The sequence below is a fragment of the Poecilia reticulata genome, chromosome 4, assembly GCF_904066995.2.
Source record: "Poecilia reticulata chromosome 4, P_reticulata-male-v2, whole genome shotgun sequence".
Lineage (NCBI taxonomy): Eukaryota > Metazoa > Chordata > Actinopteri > Cyprinodontiformes > Poeciliidae > Poecilia > Poecilia reticulata.
Window position 1 is genome coordinate 3,911,813 of NC_088833.1, and position 17,811 is coordinate 3,929,623.

General features: G+C 37.5%; 2 protein-coding genes across 5 annotated transcripts in view; one reads left to right on the forward strand and one right to left on the reverse strand.

Moving 5' to 3' along the window:
• henmt1 (HEN methyltransferase 1) overlaps positions 1 to 17,811 on the forward strand; it is a 19,473-nt gene continuing 1,662 nt past the window's right edge. Inside the window, exons 1-9 of one of the 3 annotated variants that reach the window (XR_533456.3) lie at positions 1 to 152; positions 357 to 469; positions 2,411 to 2,545; positions 2,636 to 2,818; positions 3,584 to 3,752; positions 4,339 to 4,510; positions 4,582 to 4,675; positions 4,849 to 5,006; positions 6,093 to 6,259. Coding sequence is in view for 2 of the 3 variants with exons in the window: in XM_008406267.3 (XP_008404489.1) it covers positions 69 to 152; positions 357 to 469; positions 2,411 to 2,545; positions 2,636 to 2,818; positions 3,584 to 3,752; positions 4,339 to 4,510; positions 4,582 to 4,675; positions 4,849 to 5,038; positions 6,093 to 6,248 (1,296 nt within the window). In the remaining variant the exon portion in view is untranslated. Of the gene's footprint in view, positions 153 to 356; positions 470 to 2,410; positions 2,546 to 2,635; positions 2,819 to 3,583; positions 3,753 to 4,338; positions 4,511 to 4,581; positions 4,676 to 4,848; positions 5,039 to 6,092; positions 6,360 to 17,811 lie in introns of those variants that run through there. The other 2 variants (XM_008406267.3, XM_008406269.3) reach the window with 2 other exon arrangements.
• Positions 6,390 to 17,811, reverse strand: part of fam102bb (family with sequence similarity 102 member Bb) — a 24,668-nt gene continuing 13,246 nt past the window's right edge. Inside the window, exons 8-12 of one of the 2 annotated variants that reach the window (XM_008406270.3) lie at positions 15,772 to 15,873; positions 14,474 to 14,702; positions 10,800 to 10,936; positions 10,388 to 10,457; positions 6,390 to 8,930 (exon numbers count right to left, since the gene is read on the reverse strand). In XM_008406270.3, coding sequence (XP_008404492.1) covers positions 8,888 to 8,930; positions 10,388 to 10,457; positions 10,800 to 10,936; positions 14,474 to 14,702; positions 15,772 to 15,873 — 581 coding nt within the window. In that variant the 3' untranslated portion in view covers positions 6,390 to 8,887. Of the gene's footprint in view, positions 8,931 to 10,387; positions 10,458 to 10,799; positions 10,937 to 14,473; positions 14,722 to 15,771; positions 15,874 to 17,811 lie in introns of those variants that run through there. The other variant, XR_014087214.1, reaches the window with a different exon arrangement.

Here is a 17,811-nt window from a genome sequence, read left to right on the forward strand (position 1 = left end):
ACATTTAAACAGCGCCCCCTGCTGCCGAGGAGGTTAACAGACGGTCACAGTAAACTAGTGGAAGAAAAATGAATCCCATTTTTACTCCGTCACTTCACAGCCAACGACATCAGTTTGTCGTCGATTTTGTCAGAAAAAACAAACCTAATAAGGTAGTTACTCAAATTATCAACCACGAATCAAGCAGGAATTCAGCTATTCCTTCGTGTTAGCTTCGAAGCTAACTAACGTTTGCTACCAACTCCTGGTTGTAGCGAAGCCAGTGAACGCCGATATCTAGTTTACCCAGTTCTACCTGTTGAGAGCGTTTTATGTCACTTTATTGTCAATGTTGCCTGTTTGTCTTCTTCCACCAGGTAGCTGACCTGGGCTGTGGTGAGTGTCGGCTCCTGAAACGGCTCAAGTTTCAGCGGAACATTGAGCTGCTGGTCGGCCTGGACATCGATGGTGCCAAAGTCAAGAAAAACATGTCAGTGACGAAAAGGGAAGGGCGCATTTATTTATTTATTTTTTATCGCTGGCTTACAACTTTTCCACAGGAGTAATGACAAAAATACATATTTATTTTTATTTACTCATTATTAACAAGAAAGCATGAACAGTCACGGTTAAGGGCGATTTAGAGAAACTAGTTAACCTAAAAAACAAGATCCTGCGGAAGTTTCTCGAGATTTTGTCTCAAGGCTCTTTATAATAAAAGTAAATTCAATCCGTTGAAAATGAGAATTTGTTTTCATTCAATTGACCTGGTTAAATAAAGATTAAATTAAATAAATACAGGCGGATGCCTCCATTTCAGTTGATCCAGTATGTAGTCACGTTCGGTATATTTTACTAATTTACTTATCTAAGGAAACTTGTCTGTTTGCATGCAGTCACTGATTTGCCACATTCATTTCTCCTTCACGTAGTGGCAGTTGTTTGGATAAGTGTAATTTATTTTTCAAAACAAAAAAAGAATAAGGTACTGATCCTAGTACAGAACCTTGTGGGACACCATAGCTGTGTCCGAATTCAGGGTCTGCATCCTTCGAAGGACTGGTCTACGTAGGACGGGTCCTTCGAAGGCCGGGAATAAACTAAGACCGGAAGAAAACAGCTGGCGGGGGGAGCTAGCTGCTAACGCAGCGGTAGCAAACAGGTCCGAAAATGTCAGAGCAATATTGCATTTAGGTGATGTATTGATGAACCGAGCTGATATTTGAGATTTACACACTTACATTCTCGCCTAAAAACGTTGTACCAAATCACGTTGTGTCATTTAAAGTGTTATATAGCTAAATAATTTGTCGCTATTCACCGCCATTGACGCTTTGCCTGAACGTTCAGTTGGAAGCCGCAATGAATTATGGGATATCGTGGGCCGTGAAGGGTACACGGGACCCATCCTTCAAATCTGGGGAAAAGAAGGACACATTTGAAGGAGTCTTTGAATTCGGACAGGCCTTGTCGCCACGCTATGACGTAATCTGCCTACAAATCCGTCCTTCGAAGGACGCAGACCCGACCTCTGCTCCTGTAGTTGTACCATATTGGAATCGTTTTCATATTAATTTATCCTGGAAATGGACCTGGCTGCTCCCAAATCACTTTCTTCTCACTAACAAGGTAAAAAGTAAAAAAAAAAAGTGTCTTTTAAACTCATACACCGAATCTACCCCGTTAAAGTCTATCTACAGAAGTTCAACTCTAACATTGATGTAAACTGTTCCCTCAACCCTCAACTAATCAAAAAGCAAAAACAACAATATGGACTTGCAATCAACTTGGAATTTTGGATTATTTCTTATGTTAATTCACTGTGACATCTGGCACATATACCACAATTTGTACTATTTTCTTTATGCAAGATTACTTTGACTATAATTCTCTTGTCACTATTGTACTTTATGCTCCCCCTGGCAATTATGTTTGTTTTGTCTTCGTTTGTTTTTTCTAATATGTGCACAGCACAGTTGTATATTGTTGTTTACAAGAAATAAAGTAAAAAAAAAAAAAAGGATGCAGACCCTGACTTCGGATTCGGCTCATAACTAACTGTTGCCTCTCACAAAACGGAAATGACTGACTAAGTTGGACTTAAAGCACTTTGAATTGCCTCGTTGCTGAAAATGTGCTACATAAATAAAATTACTTTATCTTACCTTAAATTAGTTTAAAGCTGTGCATTTGATTTTAGTAACATTTTCCAAGGTCTGTATTAAGACGTAGCACCGAGTTTAGTGAATAAGCTGTGAAATTACATAATTTCCATCTTCGGCTTCTTCAGTTTCTGCGCTGTGAAGTTTTTTTATTTTATAAACAGATGGAAGTTCTCTATGTAAACCATTACTTTGAAAGTGAACAGAACGTTTTTCTTTTGCTTTTATACAACTCAATTTATTAATTTGTTGCTTGTTTGTCCCTTCAGGCAAGGATTGGCTCCTCTGTCGACAGACTACCTGCAGCCTACCTACGACCAGCTCCACATCGATCTGTACCAAGGGTCAGTCACACAACGAGACGCTCGGCTCCGAGGGTTCGACTTGGTGACCAACATAGAACTGTAAGTGGCTGTCAGAGCTACAAAGTTATTTGTTAAATAATAATTTCTGCTTTCAAACGTATTACTTTGTTACGTTTGTGTTTTTTGCAGCATAGAACACCTCACTCTTCCTGATTTGGAGCTCTTTTCTTCTGTGGTTTTTGGATACATGAGACCAGCGAGCGTCATCGTCAGCACCCCGAACTCTGAATTCAACAAACTTTTACCTGGACTGACTGGTTTCAGACACAGTGATCACAAGTTTGAGTGGAACCGATCGGAGTTCAGATCCTGGTGCAGTACAGAGATTCAATTATTCACAAAAAACAACAATACAGTCAAACATCGTGCAAAGTTCAGTTTAAAAAGTCAAAGTTATAGTTTCATGAGTGATATCTCAAGTAGAGCTGAAACGATTAATCGTGATTAATCAATTTATTCAGTAATCGATTAATCGTTAACTGGAGTACACACTCAAAGGCCATTTGCTGAAAAAAACAACATATTTAGAGCAGTAGTTAGGCCAAAATTAACAAAAAATATATACATTTGGCATGTAGTATAAAACACCTGTGAATGTTTGTGAATATGTTTTAGCTTCACTTTGTTCAAATTCTCTAGAGGAATGCTATATTTTTGCATTTTAGGCAATAAAATGTTTATTTTTTTATTTATAAAGGGAAACTGAATTATTTGTATATATTTTAATATATTTCTGATATTGTCTAAAAAAGGCTCAAGTGGTTAAATGAAAAATTTGTAGAACCATTTTTTTTATCCGATTAATCGTTAGAAAACCAATTAATCGAGAAACATGATGGGTTTTCTTAAAAGCCAGTTATTTCAAAAGAAAGTAATTTAACAAAAATAGGAGTAACTTTTGTAAATTTAAGTAAAGGAACTGTTTGTATTGTGAATACGAATTAAAATAATTTACTGTGATGTGCATTTTAAAATGACAAATAAAGACAACAACGTTCTGGTCAAAAAGTTCAGACTTTCAAACAACCATTTTGTCTCTGGGATCCTCTCTTCCAATGTGCATTTTGCGTCCTGCAGGGCTTTTAAGGTGTGTTTGGATTATGGCTACGAGGCTGAATTCACCGGAGTTGGAGAAGCGACTCAGGAGCAGCAGGAAAGTGTCGGCTTCTGCTCCCAGATTGGTGTGTTTCAACGTTTGAACGTTTTACCCAACAGAGATGAGGAGGAGGTGTTTTCCTACACTTTGGTGAGTCTATTCCTCCATAAACAACTGGTTCTCAGATGCATCACTTAGGGCTGAAACGATTAATCGTGATTAATCGATTATTGAAATAATCGTCAACTAATGTAGTAATCGATTAATCATTAACTGGAGCAACATGCAGTGGTACAGCTGTCCTTTAGTCTATTTGAACCGGGTGAACTGAAGCTGCCTCTTGAGGAGTTTTGGTTAAAATATATTCATAGAAAAAGGTTTTCTTTATGCTAAACATTACATTTATTAATTTTTTTGTACAGTTTTGGCTTAATTACTGGTCTAAATACGTTGTTTTTTTCTCAACAAATTGTCTTTTGTTGAGCCTGTAAATGTCAGTTAACAATTAAATTAGTTGACAATTGTTTCATTAATTGATTAATCACAATTAATCCAATTAATCATTGCAGCCATACTCTAAAATACAGAAACCCAAGAACATCCAGATTTTCAAAAAATTAAGTCTTCAGAGACCAAAAATTTAATTAATTGCCCTAAAAAGGCAAATACTAGGGCGATACAAAGTTTATGTTTGTGCTTCTCGGCTTTGATATTTTAACCCAGTTTTCTGTTTTAGGTGTACTCTGTAAATTACCCCACTTTGCGTGACAACAACACTTTGCTCAGAGTCCTGGTGAGCGAGGTTCTGTACTGGGCAGAACAAATGAAGAACAGGTGGATGGAGGAAACGACTGGAGGGACGAATGGTGTTTTACCTCACAGTCAGACTGAACAACAGGAACAATCAGGTCGACGAAGACGTTGAATTAAAGCTGCATTTCTCTGCTTTAACTTGTACAAAACATCTTTTTACGTTCAGCCTGTACAGAAAGGTTGGATTGTCCAGGTGAAGGGGAGGAGAGTACCGAGTCGCTTTGGACTAAAGACCTAGAAGAGTCTGGGACATTAAGCAGGTTTGTTTGAGAAGAAATGTTTAAATTCTGACAGTTCTGTTCAGTTTGGGAACAAAAAGTTGGCTGGATTTCTCTGAAATCAAGAACAAGGCATATGAATAAGTAGATGTAAAATAACAAGTAGATGCATAAAGATGTGTGAATGCATGTACCCAGTATTGTGTTTGTTTCAGGTTTGTCGTTGTTCCTCTGGCGGCGCTCTGGTCCTTCTGTCCGAAAATCTCTGAACTGAGTGGGAATCTTTCAAACCTGAGACGACTCCTGATGGATCAGCCTCAAGTTAAACTGTCCCAGGATGGATCCGCTCTGCTCTTAAGATGTGAAGAACAAGGTACCGCCTCGTTACGACAGAATCTCAACTGGGTAATTCGTACTGAGACATCTTTGGTCCAAATGCTTTCAGTTAACTTTAATCAATACTATTATTGATATAAACCACATTCATGGCATGTTTGCTTCTGAGGTTGTTGTTTTTTAAAATCACTTCTTATTTTAAGACCCTTTGTAGTTTCTGTCATGTTTACTTTAAAAACATTTTAGTAGGGATGCAGCTAACAATTGTTAATAATTGATTATTGAGACAATCGATTAATCGTATATAAAAATGGCACATTCTGCAGATTTCTCATTCACCCACTTAAGCCTTTGTTTAAACAATATTCAAAATGATGGAAGACACAAATAATTCAGTTCCTTTCAAAGTAAGAGTAAGAAAACAAGACATTTTATTGCCTAAAATGCAATAACATGGTATTCCTTTTGTGTACGATTAATCGTTTGTAGATTGATTAATTTCTGCATTAACCAATTAATAATTGGATATCAAATTATTAATTGATATCCAAGCTCCAGTTAAGACTGGAGCTTCTTTTTTTTATTATTATTACAAAATTTGAATCAGGTGACGCTAAAACTGCCACTTGAGGAGTTTTGAATTAACATATTTACAAAGAAATGTGATTTTTAAAATTTATTTTAAATTCACATTTTGTGTTTTTTGTACAGTTTTGGCTTAATTATTACTTTGAATTATTGCTACGTCATTCTGTGATATTTTTGAGTGTATAATGCAGTTAATGACTAATTGATTACTGAATTAGCTGGTGATTATTCCAATAATCGATTAATCACGATTAATCGTTCCAGTATTGTATTTTACTTCCAAATGATTTAAGAGGAACGCAATTGTTTTGTTTTTTTTACACCTTAAAATATATAATAATTAAAATGAATGAATGTTAAACCTTTAAAGTTTAACTTTTTGTTTCTGACATTTCATTTCTTTTTTGCTTTGAATTTATAAAAATGTTTGTAATCTGCAGTTTGTCCAGCAGATGTCAGAACTGCCTAAAGTTTCGACGTTCCTCCTGCTTGAACTCGGATCCTGGGATCCTGATTGGATTTTGTTGTTTTTCAGAACCAGAACAGACCGACGGCGATGAAGAGGAGGATGAGGAAGACGCGTCGGCCATCCAGTGTTCCCATCAAACTGAACCGGAGGAAGACTGGGAAGCAAATATTTGACTTGGAGAAATCAGTTTTGCTGTCAGGAAAAGCTGGGAATGAAAATTAATCAACCCTCAGGTGAATGTTTGAAAGAAAAAAGAAAAGCTTTTCAGTTTTTTTTTGTTTTTTTTGTCTGAAGCCTCGTAAAGTGAAAATAAACCCGAACAACGAATCGTAATTATTCATGGAAAAACCGAGGCAGCATGGAGGCGTTTTGAACCGTTTTATTCAACAGTGCTGGGGAGACATTTCATTAGGGAAGCAGTTTGTCAAAAACCAAAAGAACAAATCCGTAACAGAGAACACTCAACGCGCCAGAACGTCACCGTACAATAGATTAGTTTACAGTTTTAATTAGACAACAGCTTCACAGAAGAGAAAAGCACCATGTTTGGAACATGTCAGGTACCGAGATGAACACCTGCGTCACACAGGTAAACGCGTTTTGTTCCGAACAAAGAAAATCACCTTCAGACAATAAGACATCTGGCAGCCAGAGTTCAAACATTTAGTACTAAATTGCTCATTAAAAAGACACTTTATTTTCAGACAACATTTATTAAAAATGTCACATTGGCAACAAAGATTAGAAAACAAAAACGGTCATATCTTTTTTTTTCCCCCAGAAATCTTCAAATAAAAAACAACTAAAAATGATGAATTTCTTCATACAACATTTTATGAGAACAAAATTACATTTTGGATGATGAACAAGTGAACAATTATTCCTTCAATGTGAAAATGGATGGCACAACAAGAAATGAGAATAAAATGCGCCTGGCTTTGACGGAAACTTCCACAAAGCGGAGAAGATTATAACCATGCATGTCACAAAATGGCCTAGTTAAAACACCAAAGGCTTGTGCAGATATGACTGTAATGAGTTTAACATTTATTCTACGGTTTGCAGTCACTTCTGATGAAAAACAAAGATTCTGCAGAGCCTGTTTTCTAGACGGTTGACCTGTTGATACTCCCGCCATGAACTTTGAACCCTAACAGGATATGAACAGTCTTCATGCAATACAAATTCATTCAATAGTGCAGTTTTCTACCATAGGTTTTCCTTCCACTCAACTTTCCCTGCGTATTCTTTGATTCAGCCAGGTTAATTTAATAATTACATTTTTATGGCTAACCCTGCTTGCAGTTCCTGGCTGCTGGGAAACGATCACGTCGGCTTTTTTCACAATGATTGTGAGAACGATTTATTTAAATATCAACATGTGTGAGATGTACGGAAGACAAATAGGGCCACTAGAAAAAACAAACCAAATTAGACTTTTCCCCCCCAAAATTTAGACTTTTTCCCCCTCAAAGTTCTGAATTTAATCTCAGAATTCAGACTTCAATTTCAGAATTGACTTTCTTTTCAGGAATTTTGACTCTTTTTCTAAGAATTCTGACTTGGATCTCAGAATTCAGATTTATTTTCCTCAGAAATGATTTTTTCCCAGTAGGAATTCTGACATTTTTCTCAGAATTTGGATTTGAATCTCAGAATTTTGACTTTTTCTCTAAAAAGTCAAAATTCTGAGTTTAAAGTCAGAATTTTATTTGTATTTTTTTCACTGGCCTTAATTCTCTTCCATATTAGTGAATCTTAAATGAGATAAATGTAAATTGTTGCCGTTTGCTCATAAATGCATCTGAGCGTTGAGCGCTTTCTGCTTGGCAGTGGGTCACTTCACTAGATTTTTTGCCGTTCGGTTTGTTTACAAACAAACTGCAACATATGAATCAGATTCACAAAAGCCAAACAGTCAAACGTGAACTTTGATTTGATTTTTCTTTTTTTGTAATTTCCCTGACCTGCAGGTCACTGTGGATCGATGAAGCACAGCTTTTAAGCAAAAATGCACATTAATTCAAGCTATTAATCCTCACATTTTTACCTACAGTTTCATTTAATGATGCAAAGTGGGAACATTTTTATTAATAAGTTGCTAAATGTAAAATAAATTTGGTTCAATTTCTGGATGGATTAGGAGCAAAAAATAATGGCTAAAAATATAGTTAAAAAAATATGCAGTTTTGGTAAACAAATCAAGTTTTGCTCTTTTGTCTTTGACAGTCAACACAGAATTACATAAAATCCCTTCATTCATTCAACACAGGAGTCTCACACATCGTCACCCACTCATTGTCGGCATTCACACGTAAAATAGCTTACATCTTATGTTTCTGTAGTAAAATATTCTCGCCTTGAAAACACAGTTATCAGTGCAGCGCTTCAGCTGCTTGCAGGCAAATCTTCCAGATAAAGTCCCATCTTAAGTACGTCCAAAACAAGCAGACTAAAGGAATGTATCGAAAACACGTTTCACTTTAAAGGTGCTCAAAGAGAAATTAATCTCCTCTCATTGACATAATAAAAAAATGCATAAACATGTAGATCTGCCAACATTCAACTGAAATATAACAGTTTCCTGGAGTGATTTGATAAGCAACCATTTAAATTATTTAATCTACAGCTCTGCGTGTTTATCTTAGATGATATCTTGCCACTTCTTTCTCTCCTGAATGTATCTGGGGAATTACAGTGGCTTAAATGAACACAAGGGGGCGCTATGGTTATGACAAAAATCAGTGATCAGGCTTGACACAGTGCTGATAGCAAGGGGTGTTGTGTTTGCTGTGGGAACTGAGAAACAAACCCAAACCATTTGTTTAAAGTGTGATCAGGGTCATCCCGTCTTCGCAGCGCTAACGCTTGATCACCACCTGTTCGTACGCTCCGGCGCCAACCCTGAAGACGGAAGAAAGATTAAATTAAACCATCACAATTTATTTATTTTTTGCTAGCAATGTCTAAAAGTAGCCTTGTTAGGTTTAGAATATATTGCGTGACCAAAAAATATTAGAAAACAGACTAATAAAATGTATTTAAAACTCTTCAGAGGCATCAAAACGTTAAACAATATTACATCTAAGGATGTTTATACACCGCCGGTAGATTTGGTTCGATTTGGGATCAAAATTGCAACATTTGTTTCATTTTCAGCTGGTGTGTCAAACCAACCAAACTAATTGAAGAACCTGTTCCCCTCCTGGCCTGTGGGGGCGCTGTACCAAGATCCACTGAAGGAAACAACACAAAACCTCTCAAGGGGACACTGAGCGCAACTTCGTTCTTCATGAAATGTAAACAAAAATGGAGCGGCGTCAGATTTTAGCAGTTATAGGATTTCTCTTCTGTCGTTTGTAAAAGACTACGAGTCATTCTTCCCACTAGTGATGGACTTGAGTGATTTTGTTTGTTGGATTTACCCATAATGCCTAGCATAATAGTCTACTTCCTCCTTTTGGACCGGTCTCCGGTCTGCTTAGCATGCAGTGTTCATTCATACCAGCCCTATTTAATCCGGTTTAATCAAACTCTGGTTTGTTTGTCCATTAAGTCCAGTTTGTTTGGGAGGTGTGAATGTGTAAACAAACCAAAAAAGCGAACTCTGGCCCGTCTAAAATGCTTGGATTCAGTTCAGATAAAGTGAACTCTCGTGCAGTTTGAATGCATATGTGAACACCAAGCAGACCAGAGAACGCCCCAAAACCAAGAAGCGGACTACAGAGCCGGGCATTCTGGGTAAATACAACCAAAGCAAACATGATAGTCTGTAGCTAGCAAGAAGTGGCTTGTAGTCTTTTACCAACGACAAATAAAAACCCTTCTGACACTACTTTAGTTTTGTTCACGTTTCATGAAGAAGGAAGTTGCGCTCAGTGTCTTCTTCAAAGGTCCTCATGTTGTCTCCTTCAGTAGTTCTTGGTGCAGCGCCCCCACAGGTGAGAAGGGGAACAGGTTTTTCAATTAATTTGGTTGCTTTGACTCAGTGCAATTGAAAATGCAACAAATGTTACAATTTTGGTCCCAAATCAAACTGAGTCTACAGGTGTGAAAACATCCTCACATTGGACTTCGAACGGCACCAGAGTTCTCTTAAACCAAATCGAGACCAGAACCAGAACCAGAGATCGCTTTTCTTGGTTCATTTATGCATTCCCCAAACGAACCGGATTTTCAAAGCAAACGAACTAGAGTTCAATTAAAGCAGACTAAACTGTGAATGAAACCTGAGTTATTATGTTTTGTGTCAATGGTACTAACACGAGGTTTACCAAATTATAACTACCCGCCCAAGGACACAACTCTACTTTAGATAATCACCAATTCATATAATGCAAATCTGAGACTCCAGAGCTCACCTGGTGGGCAGATGATGGCTTCCCAGGGCTGTGCTTCCTCCCGGCCCAACAAACAGACGCAAGCCTTCCTCTGAAGCAGACACAGTTGTGGTAACAGTCATTGCAGGAGGCGCCCACTGCCTCCTGTACAATTCTAGTCATGAGGAGCAGCCAGTTGCTAGGCAATCTAAAAATAATCATGTATTGACAGCAGCTCTCTTTTCTTAGCTTTGAGCTGAATGAGACCTTGGAAAGAAACACAATGCTGTCCTAAAAGCTCACACAAACTGACTCACAGCGTAACAGAAGACTACCGGCTAATTCATTGTTATGCAAACTAGCCGTGCATGTCTTGAAATTATCGTTATTCATCCTTATAGCAACATGTGGCTGAGGATTTGTGTTGATGATTAGATTAGGCCAGTTTTCTCACCTTCAGCACTGGAGTCCAGTAAGCTAGGTGTGAAATCTTGACTTTGTAAAATCTTTTCCACAACATCATCAGCGTCCACCCGAGTGTCATCCATTCTCTTCAGCTGAGACTCCATGGAGTCCTGTTTTATTGGATGTCTAAACGGAAAGAGGACAGAAGTAAATATGTTTCCTTTGACACAAACTGGCCATTATTTCATTCTATCAAGTAATGATAAAAACGAGCAACGATTTACTATTAATAATAGCTTATTAGATTCTAATGAGTTCCAATCGATTAGCTAAAAGCGTCCATAGAGCTTCTTTTAGTGTTGCAGTTGAGCCGCCGTCCAGCAGAGGGCGCCGCGGGTCATCCTTAAGCGTAGCCATTGATTTAGAATTAAAGATGGCGGCGGAGCCGATCTGAACGGTAAAGAGAAACGGTCCAAACAGAATCCGGCGTGGGATGATAAATGAACTTTATGCGGTTCTGCTTTGAAATATAAACACTCCACCAACTCCGGAAGTTTCACCTTAATGGCGACGTGAAAAACGTCTCATTCAGGAAATTACCGATCGGCTGTGAGTGAAGATGACGCGGCAGAAAATCGGAGGGCGAAACGCAGAAAAAATTTAACCTGGTGGAAAAAACATGACGCCACAGTTTATTTTTAAGGCATAATTCACTTTATGGAGCGAAGTTTTAACATTTCTCCGGGAGCAACTACAGATATTTCTGTATGAAGTTGGGAATTGTTTCTTTCATCTTTAATTTTTCTACTCGGCAACCCTCTATTTTGTCTAAACTGAATAATGTGAGGGCTGCACAGTGGCACAGTGGCGCAGTAGGTAGAGCTGTTGCCTTGCAGCAAGAAGGCTCTGGGTTCGATTCCCGGCCCCGGTCTTTCTGCATGGAGTTTGCATGTTCTCCCTGTGCATGGTGGGCTTTCTCCGGGTACTCCGGTTTCCTCCCACAGTCCAAAAACATGACTGTTCGGTCCAAATTGCCCCTAGGTGTGGTTGTGTGTCCTGTGTGTCTCTGTGTTGCCCTGTGACAGACTGGCGACCTGTCCAGGGTGACCCCGCCTCTCGCCCGGAACATTAGCTGGAGATGGGAACCAGCAACCCCCCTGACCCCACTGAGGGACAAGGGTGCAAGAAAATGGATGGATGAATAATGTGATAACCACCATTTTCTTTTTATTCAGTGGCTATTTAACGCAGCTGACATAAAATAATGTTAAAAGTTCTTATATATTATGCCCTCGACACAAGAGAAAATGTTTGCTTATCAGTTAATCATGAGTCGATCAGATCAGTCAACTTTATATTAACTAATTGATCAATAATTAAACTCAGGCTTTAAAAATGTTACCTAAAAAGATTAGATTTGACATAAGATTTGAATGAAAAGGAGTATTTGTAAGAAAAACTGTTTCTCTTCTCTCAAAATTCAGTTTGCTGCACCATAAGTAGCTGATTAATAATCCATATAAATGGATGTTTAAACACCAACAGACAATGTGTTTAAACAAAATTATACATATTTATGACACTACTGAATGAATACTTCATTATACTTTGTTAGAATATTGTATTTTATTAAAAGTAAAAATGTATCTACTCTGGTTTATTTAGACAGCTTTGTTAGATAAACATAAATAATAAAACTTTATAAATATGAATATTTTTCAGCCCTCATTTTGAACCTGAAATGAATCTCCATGCTTCAGGTGTCTGCAGCCTGTATTTAAGCATTCCTGAAACGCCTGAATGCACCAACAGCAGAGCGCTCAGTTGTTGCAATGGGCTGAAAACGCACTGTAAAACAAATTTAAAATGTAATTTTACCTCCCCAGGCTGTGAATGCTGAAATAAAAGTCGAGTCAACTGGTGAAACCTTACCCTACAAGCACTACAATGTGCAGTAACTGGTTTCCAGCTGACGAACTGGGACATGCAGTGCTGACAGCAGGCTGTGGTGTTAACCGCCTCGCAACAAACAGAAGTCAGGCCGACGTGAAACAAACTTTTGAGGAAGATGGCACAAACAAACCAGCGTCTTTGGTCATATTTCTGCAAGGTGGTTTTAAAATGAATTTGAAGTATAAAAACAAAAGAACACACTGAGATCAGATCACTTCACGCTGTTTAACAGGTTACATTTCTTAGGTTTTCGCCTGGAACCAAAGTCTGAAGTGACACGTGGCTTTACAAGCCGACTGAAACCAGACTGACTTGTTTGACGCAGCACTTCCTGTCACAGTTTCATGTTGTATTGTTGTCACTGAGGTTTCACAGCAACCAGTGGTTCAAGCTGTGTGTATATTTATAAGATATATATTTATGAATTAAGAGTGTAATCAATGTTGCTGTTTAAGGCAAATTACAAAACAACAGATAAATAAAAGTGAGTGGTTGTGGTAAAAGTCTGGCACTTAAAGTGCAGGTTGTAGTTGAACTAGGGCTGAAACAATTAATCGTGATTAATCGATAATGGAAATCAACCAATTTAGTAATCAATTAACTAAAGTAATTTTTTGAAGAAAAAAACAGTAATTATTTCAAAACTGTACAAAAATATATTTACATTTAAGATAAAAACACCTTTTCTGTAAATGTGTTTTAGCCAAAACCTGTCAAGTGGCCTCATGGTTTTAGCTTCACATTTACTAACAGGAATGCAATATTACTGATATTAGGCAATACAATGTTTAATTTATTATTTAAACAAGAAATGTAACTATTTGCATATTTTGATGTATTTTTAATTTTGTATAAAAACTCTTAAGTGGTTAATTGAAAAATCTGTAGACTGTGACAATTTTTATACGACAAATCAATCAATCATCAGAATAATCGATTAGTTAGTTGCAGTTAAACCCGTTTGTGGCAGGACATTTTTTACCCACATGGCACTGAAGCCTCCAGTCAAACCGAAACCACAAATAAACAAATAAACTTCCGTTGCTTCGCGGAGCAGCTCTGAGACGATCAGGTGTGATAATTATTAGAAATGTGGAAACTTTCCCCTAAAGTCTCTCTGCTGGTCCTGACATTCATCCAACTTTTCCAGCATCACATATTGGAGTTACAAATAATAAAAATGAGCTAAAAAAATTACTATAATGATATAATTTATTTGTAAAAATGCTTTGACGCAGCGTTCTGCTGCAGGGACAAGATATAAAATACAAGCTAAACTTTATTTAAATTACGCAGATCAATATGTCATTAAGCTATTAGGAATAATAAATATTCGTTACATTGTAACAAAAAGTTACAGTAAATTACCTTCCTATTATTAAATTAAATCCTTGAACAAAATAACAAAATATATGGAACAAAATATACACCAAAAAATTCTCATTGTTTTCTTGAATTTAGCAAATATAAATAATTTTGGTAATTCTAGTTAACCTAAAGCAAGAAAAGTTTGGTCTGTAACTTCAGAAAACATATTTTATTATTTGTATGAAAATATATGGTTTCAACTGTTGATGCTTTCAAAATTTAGGCTTTTAGTTAAATGTTAGATTGGACCTCATTACAAAACTGTGCAGTTTGAGTACCAAAAACTTTCTGAGCTTTGGAAACATCTGACTGAAATTCTCGTATTTTCAAGGATTTAAAGCACCTGTATAAATTCTCACCATCGGTTTGCTGCTCCGCGTGGAGAGCCTGTGATAAACTGACCTGTTCAGTCGCTCGCAGGACGAGGAACTGCGCACCGGTGTGCCCGGTGGGTTTCCCGTGGTTGCCGTGGGAACCGGGTGCTCCGGCAGAGCCGGGCAGGGTTTGGACTCTCGCTCTTCGCTCGGCTCCGGGATGCTTCCGATTCCCGTTGACGCGCTTCCCACGGAGTGGTTTCTCCGGTGGCCGAAGTCGGACATGCTGGACGAGCGTGAGTGACCTGTGCTGTAGCCTGAGGGCGAACGCACAGCCTAAAGGGTTACCGTGGAAACGTTGGGATTTTCATCCCTTTGTTTATAAATACTAAGCAAATTCATGAAACAAAAATAACAACAACCAGAGGCCACTGTTAAAACTGTTATGCATGTTTTTATACTTCCATTCGGGTCTCTACTGCTTCTAAAAATAGCCAAAGCAAAAACTAAAAACAAAACATGCATTACATTGCCAAAACATTTATTTTGGCAATAAATGAAAACATCTAGAATCTGAATTAATGAGCTGCATTTCATTTCCCTTTGGGATAAATATAGTATTCATGAATTTGAATGTTCATTGGTGTCTGGAAAAAGAACGATTGCAGAAACCTTTGTCACACATCAGCACGCACAACCCGTTACCTAGCAACCCCAGCGAAGCCCAGCTGGTTACCTAGCAACCCCTGCTGAGTTCCAGCACATCTGGTCAAAATGAACTATTTCTAAACTGTTTGCCTTGAGATATTTGTTGAAAACTGGTGCTGTATAAATAAGCTGAGATGCATTTTAGTAGACCAAGTTTTATTGTTATTGGTTTTATTTAAACTTTTTCCAATTCTAAATTTCTGACTTGGCTCAAAGTGTGAGGTGGCATAAAAGTAGCAAATTCTCCTCCCATCAATGATCAGTTAATTTTGCACTTTTGCAACCAAAGCTTCATGTCTGCAGGAAGCAAAAAACATCTGAGGGCATCAGGCATGAGACAGACGACTTCCTGCAAACTAATCTGAGGTTTGAATAAATCTTATAACGCGTTGCATGAGGCAGGAAAAGAAAAAAAACCACGTTTCCACCCTTCATGAGCGAGGCACTGCAGTCGATGTCTGCGCTTATCCACTTCCTCTAATCGTTTATTACTGTCATTTGATCTGCCGGCGCTGGAAACCGGAGCCTCCAGCTTTGAACGGCGGCTCATCCCCGGAAATTGATTTCACTGCGTCTATCCTCGTCGAACCAAAGGTTACTTTTAGTTTTACCTGAGTCACTGGACAAGAGGAGCTAAAAAACCTGATTTAATGGTTTTTAGAGTGTGTGATTATCTACCTGAGAGTTTGGACTGCTGGCTGGCGTAGCTGGAGGTCCGGGAGTGGCCGCAGCCTCCCAGATCGTCTGACATGACGGGACACTTTCCTTCTCGGCTTTCACCTGGATGAGGAAGGACAAAGTGGATCATTTCATTTCAACCCCTCTGAGTGTTTGCTGCAAATGTGTGAATGACGAAGAATAACAGGAGTTTAGAAGATATAAAAATCACTTCTGAGCCACAAAATGGTGGAGACATATTGGACAGAAACAGCAAATCTGCAACACTGTTATAACAACCAGCATAAATATTCTTATAAAATGTATTTGCCTTAGTTACCTAAAACTCCTTTTACCCTGAAATATTAATATGATGTGACACAGAAGCCCATTTTTTTAGTTATTGGCCTCTCGGCTGCAGGAAGAGCCATGTTTATATTGCCATCATTAGCAGCATTTCCATTAGGAAATGTCTGCAAAACTTTGTCGATATTCCACTAAATGTCGTAAAGAATAAAATTTTTCAGTTGCGATGTTTCCATTAAATAAGAAACGTGATTAAAATGAATGTTTGTTCTCGCCATGTGATTAAAAATCATGCTGCACCATCTTCTTCCCACTACTTCCTGTTGCCGTCTTTGTCGTTTCCAGCAGTAGTAACATCCGGTTGTCGGTCACATGACTTGTGTGACGCGAAAAAAACTATTTCCACATCAGTTTTGCGAAATAAACTAATTTGATGCAGCCGTAAAAACCACCTCATCCAAAACTTTTTACTTTTTTTATAATTGCCATGTTTCCATTAAGCTAATTTATTTTCGTAAATACAATTTATGGAAATGCAGCTTCAGTGAGCATGTTTGTCAGGAGTAAACAGAGAGAATAAATGTTATTGTCATAATGTCATCTTAGTGTTTGTGTTATAAAATACGAGAAGCACCAGATAAAATCCCTGAGAATGTAAGTAAAGATAAAAATCTGTCCTTTGGGATAATAAAAATAATTTCAGTTTTTCTTTTATTTCCAGACAAAATCTAAATAAAATCTCATCTACAAGTTTGACAGAAAATAAAAATAATTGCAAAGGAGAGAGGAGCTGCAAAAAAACCTGAAGTTACTTTGAAACACAAAATTAAGTTTTTTCTGTTCATGATTCATTTTTTACTGATTAAAGAAAAATGAATTCCTTTGTAATTTAATATTTTAGCAAACAAAAATAACATTTTACAAGATTTAATCAACTGGAATTAGACTAATTAAGCATGTTACAATAAGCAATGAGTCAATTAATTGCATTAAATCAAATGAAGCGCAACAAACTCCATTTGCATGTTTGTAATTTGCATAATAATAAAGTGATGCTTCCCTTTAATATTTCTGAAAAGTTTCCATTTTGAAGGATCCTGGAAACGTTGGACACAGCATAAAATGATTAGTTTGCACTTTTTTGTTACACAAGTCTTAAGCAAAACTGTCAAACTGATTTACTTGCTGGCAAAACATTATTATTTATGATTTGAAGTGCAGTTCTGTTTTGCTGTGACTTCAGAACCCATTTTATTTATTGTTTATTTTGGATAATTAAAACGTCTTCCTGTTGCAGTGTTAAATGTTCTCTGGGAAGTTAAAGTTTATTGATCTGTGGGATATTATGACAATATCGTTTATCACAATCATTTCTGGGACAATTTATCGTCCAAGAAAAATGCTACTGTGAAATCTAAGAATAATACCAGAAAAGACTGAAATTAAATCAGAATGTGCTGCTGATCAACCCTAATGGGATGTTGGTTCCACCTAGATAAAAATAAAACTACATAATATGACAGTTTGTAACAAAAACGGACATTTTACAGTCTTACAGTAGCATCTTGGGCTCACCAAGTTTCCATGGTAACATGTAGAGTTTTCTAAATGATACTGGGATTCAACTGGAACCCCATGTTTTGGTCAGATGGGTGTAATAATGAAACAATATTTACTTTACTGAGACATTAAACCAACACGTTTTGCACACAAGCCGATGCAGTTTCCCCCCCGAACAGACATGAACACCGTCCT